Source organism: Argopecten irradians, chromosome 10 (assembly GCF_041381155.1).
Source record: "Argopecten irradians isolate NY chromosome 10, Ai_NY, whole genome shotgun sequence".
Lineage (NCBI taxonomy): Eukaryota > Metazoa > Mollusca > Bivalvia > Pectinida > Pectinidae > Argopecten > Argopecten irradians.
The window spans coordinates 1,753,720-1,758,833 of record NC_091143.1 but is presented as its reverse complement, the minus strand read 5'-3'; the positions used below and the strand labels follow the sequence as shown (position 1 = coordinate 1,758,833).

General features: G+C 47.8%; 1 protein-coding gene across 1 annotated transcript; it reads right to left on the bottom strand.

The window, feature by feature from the left end:
* Nucleotides 1-2,398: 2,398 nt before the first annotated feature.
* On the bottom strand, nucleotides 2,399-3,643 carry LOC138334026 (filaggrin-2-like). Its single transcript, XM_069282744.1, has one exon. The coding sequence runs from the start codon at nucleotides 3,641-3,643 to the stop codon at nucleotides 2,399-2,401; it is 1,245 nt and encodes a 414-aa protein (XP_069138845.1).
* Between the last annotated feature and the right edge of the window lie 1,471 nt (nucleotides 3,644-5,114).

The window sequence follows — 5,114 nt, the reverse complement described above, 5'->3', positions numbered from 1 at the left end:
CAAACCGCATAATTGCAAACGGCCGTGCTCACCAAAGGTTCCGAACTGCTAGAGTTACTTCCCTTTGATATAACCTGTCCGCTCACCTGTCACCTCTGACCCCGAGAGATACACGCTGTTCTGTCACGAGCCTTGACGACCTGTCAGTAGTGGTCATGTAGGTAAGACATTAACATTAATTAACTATTAGTGAGGGTCAAACCTATATAATGTAGGGCGTAAATGGCTAATTGTTTTCCCTCGGGGAAACAATCGAAATTTATGACAAGATATCTTACACAAGTATGTCAATAAAATAGTTTGTATGTTTTATTTTTTAATATTTTTTCGACGTCAAGAAAAGAAAAAAATAAATGAAATAATTATGAGCCATTCATGTAAATTCGTGATGTATATTCAGCATATTCAGGATAATGACCATTATAAACCCATAAATGATTAAACGTCTCAACTTCTTGAAAGGTTAACATAACCATGATATTAACCTTACGATATCTCATTCTTTCTAAGTACTTCTTATAACAACAAAGCTTTATATAGTAGAGTTTTAGATTATCCATACGTACAAAATACATATGTTATGCCAAGAGATGTTTTGATATTTAAATGGAACGAAAAGACGAGTTTTTTTAAGGCGAAGAGACGAGAATCAAAGTCGCTAATTAGCGTGTATCACTTTCGTCTTTTCGTGTTTGACTTTTCGTCTTTTCGCCGCGAGAAGACGAAATTTAAATTTGTTAAATTTCTTCTTTTCGGGGCGAAAAGACGAAAAGACGAAATTTAAGGTTTCTTAATTCTCGTCTTTTCGCCCGAAAAGACGAAATGGCACAAATCAGCCACCGTAGGCACCGGCTGACGTCGACTTTCGAATGTTTATAAAAGACATGCTTTATCTGATTTTGCTTATGAATGATATAGGTATACAAAACTAGCGGCCAGATAATGATATCTCAATGTCATATTGACCTTACACATCGTTATGAGATGCGAGTATAATGTATCATTGCTAATACTCGCGAGATTTAAATTCGCTAAATAAGCGGTCCCCCCCAAAAAAAAAAGTAATACATACTACCTACCGTGTTTTTTCTTAAATCGTTATTTTCCCCAATAGGAAAACTTTATATAGAATAATAACATAGAACAAGAATACACAGCCATAGGATGTAAAGAAAATATTGATAAATACATGTAGTAGAAAAATCAGGACACCAATAAAATACTTAAAAATCGTGAATTACAAACAGTTAATAGTGAATACATAAATATGGTAGTGTTGGGCAATGAATTGGATTATCATATTCAGTTATATGAACAAGAATACAAAAAAGGATGGCAGACTGTAGAACAAAAATCTATCACAGTCGAAAATATCTAATTTGTATTCAACAATAGCTGAAAGTAAAGTGAATTAAATGAAATTCTGAAAGAGCGCATTTACATGTATGTACGTATGTTTACAAACCTATCCAACTGGAAAGAAAATCTGTGTTGTCATAAGCCGAATAAGTCATATAAAACATTTAATTCATATATATACAAACATATCATTAACATCCGTAATAATAATGTTCGTCAGAACAAATATGTGAACAGAAATCTGACAGGGTCAATTTACCAGTGTTTGAGATAGAACCCCCTGACTGGATTTCCAAAGTGATTCCTTTGAAATGCTGTGTACACAAGGCTAACTCAAATTAAACATTTAACAAAGTTTTATTTAGGAACTTCAAGTCTTCATCGGCTATCTCAAAATGGCGGTCTGGTTATTACTCGAGTAAAGTGTAAATGTACGAGGGGAAATAATCCAATCTTAACATAACTATACGGTCTTTGTATCCCGCTCCCCATTGTAGTGGACTCCCCCTCCCCATTGTTGTGGACTCTCGCTCCCCATTGTAGTGGACTCCCGCTCCCCATTGTTGTGGACTCTCGCTCCCCATTGTAGTGGACCCCCGCTACCCATTGTAGTGGACTCCCGCTCCCTATTGTAGTGGACTCCCGCTCCCCATTGTAGTGGACTCCCGCTACCCATTGTAGTGGACTCCCGCTCCCCATTGTAGTGGACTCCCGCTACCCATTGTTGTGGACTCCCGCTCCCCATTGTTGTGGGCTCTCGCTCCCCATTGTAGTGGACCCCCGCTACCCATTGTAGTGGACTCCCGCTCCCCATTGTAGTGGAATCCCGCTCCTAATTGTAGTGGACTCCCGCTCCCCATTGTAGTGGAATCCCGCTCCCCACTGTAGTGGACTCCCGCTCCCCATTGTTGTGGACTCCCGCTCCCCATTGTTGTGGACTCCCGCTCCCCATTGTTGTGGGCTCTCGCTCCCCATTGTAGTGGACCCCCGCTACCCATTGTAGTGGACTCCCGCTCCCCATTGTAGTGGAATCCCGCTCCTAATTGTAGTGGACTCCCGCTCCCCATTGTAGTGGAATCCCGCTCCCCACTGTAGTGGACTCCCGCTCCCCACTGTAGTGGACTCCCCCTCCCCATTGTTGTGGACTCTCGCTCCCCATTGTAGTGGACTCCCGCTCCCCATTGTAGTGGAATCCCGCTCCCCATTGTAGTGGACTCCCGCTCCTAATTGTAGTGAACTCACGCTCCCCTTTGTAGTGGACTCCCGCTCCCCATTGTAGTGGACTCCCGCTCCCCATTGTTGTGGACTCCCGCTCCCCATTGTTGTGGGCTCTCGCTCCCCATTGTAGTGGACCTCCGCTACCCATTGTAGTGGACTCCCGCCCCCATTGTAGTGGAATCCCGCTCCTAATTGTAGTGGACTCCCGCTCCCCATTGTAGTGGAATCCCGCTCCCCACTGTAGTGGACTCCCGCTCCCCACTGTAGTGGACTCCCGCTCCCCACTGTAGTGGACTCCCCCTCCCCATTGTTGTGGACTCTCGCTCCCCATTGTAGTGAACTCCCGCTCCCCATTGTTGTGGACTCTCGCTCCCCATTGTAGTGGACCCCCGCTACCCACTGTAGTGGACTCCCGCTCCCCATTGTAGTGGAATCCCGCTCCTAATTGTAGTGGACTCCCGCTCCCCATTGTAGTGGAATCCCGCTCCCCACTGTAGTGGACTCCCGCTCCCACTGTAGTGGACTCCCGCTCCCCACTGTAGTGGACTCCCCCTCCCCATTGTTGTGGACTCTCGCTCCCCATTGTAGTGAACTCCCGCTCCCCATTGTTGTGGACTCTCGCTCCCCATTGTAGTGGACCCCCGCTCCTAATTGTAGTGGACTCCCGCTCCCCATTGTAGTGGAATCCCGCTCCCCACTGTAGTGGACTCCCGCTTCCCACTGTAGTGGACTCCCCCTCCCCATTGTTGTGGACTCTCGCTCCCCATTGTAGTGGACTCCCGCTCCCCATTGTTGTGGACTCCCGCTCCCCATTGTAGTGGACTCCCGCTACCCATTGTAGTGGAATCCCGCTCCTAATTGTAGTGGACTCCCGCTCCCCATTGTAGTGGAATCCCGCTCCCCACTGTAGTGGACTCCCGCTTCCCACTGTAGTGGACTCCCCCTCCCCATTGTTGTGGACTCTCGCTCCCCATTGTAGTGGACTCCCGCTCCCCATTGTTGTGGACTCCCGCTCCCCATTGTAGTGGACTCCCGCTACCCATTGTATTGGACTCCCGCTCTCCATTGTAGTGGAATCCCGCTCCTAATTGTAGTGGACTCCCGCTCCCCATTGTAGTGGAATCCCGCTCCCCACTGTAGTGGACTCCCGCTCCCCACTGTAGTGGACTCCCGCTCCCCATTGTAGTGGACTCCCGCTCCCCATTGTAGTGGACTCCCGCTCCCCATTGTAGTGGACTCCCGCTCCCCATTGTAGTGGACTCCCGCTCCCCATTGTAGTGGACTCCCGCTCCCCATTGTAGTGGACTCCCGCTCCCCATTGTAGTGGACTCCCGCTCCCCATTGTAGTGGACTCCCGCTCCCCATTGTAGTGGAATCCCGCTCCCACTATGTAGTGGTCTCCCGCTCCCCATTGTAGTGGACTCCCGCTCCCCATTGTAGTGGACTCCCGCTCCCCATTGTAGTGGACTCCCGCTCCCCATTGTAGTGGACTCCCGCTCCCCATTGTAGTGGACTCCCGCTCCCCATTGTAGTGGACTCCCGCTCCCCATTGTAGTAGACTCCCGCTCTCCATTGTAGTAGATTCCCGCTCCCCATTGTAGTAAACTCCTGCTCTCCATTGTAGTGGTCTCCCGCTCCTTATTGTAGTGGATCCCCGCTTCCCATTGTAGTGGTCTCCCGCTACCCATTGTAGTGGACTCCCGCTCCCTATTGTTGTAGACTCCCGCTCCCCAGTGTAGTAGACTCCCGCTCCCCATTGTAGTGGACTCCCGCTCCCTATTGTAGTGGACTCCCGCTCCCCATTGTAGTGGACTCCCGCTACCCATTGTAGTGGACTCCCGCTACCCATTGTAGTGGACTCCCGCTCCACATTGTAGTGGACTCCCCCTCCCCATTGTAGTGGACTCCCGCTACCCATTGTAGTGGACTCCCGCTACCCATTGTAGTGGACTCCCGCTCCTCATTGTAGTGGACTCCCACTCCCCATTGTAGTGGACTCCCGCTCCCCATTGTCGTGGACTCCCGCTCCCCATTGTCGTAGACTCCCGCTCCCCACTGTAGTGGACTTCTGCTCCCCATTGCAGTGGACTCCCGCTCCCCATTGTAGTGGACTCCCTCTCCCAATTGTAACTCCCGCTCCCAATATTGTAGTGGGCTCCTTCTCCACACTGCAGTACTTGGGGTCCCGCTCTATATTAATTGTATTGGGCTCGCGCTCCCGATTTTTTTCAGGTGGTGTGAGTTATCCAAAGGAAAGAAAGAGTTTCCAATCTAGCTACAAAATTAATTTTGTCAATAACATTATAAATTTTCAGAACATGCAAATCAATTGCCAAAAATATGCTTATTTTTTTTACAAACAAACTTCAGTAATTCTCTCCCGATCTACCTTAAAGAAATTTCGGAAATGTATCTTGGTCAAAATTGTTTTATTTTTAAAACTGCTTTCGTTTGGTTATGATCATTTTTGTTAAACGACATACCACGTTGTTAGCTTTATTAACCAAAAGGAAAAAGGTTTTTACCCAATAACTAAC

Excerpts from the sequence above, each read along its gene's own strand:
- LOC138334026 (XM_069282744.1), bottom strand. The coding sequence starts at position 3,643 with ATGGAGAGCGGGAGTCCAATACAATGGGTAGCGGGAGTCCACTACAAT.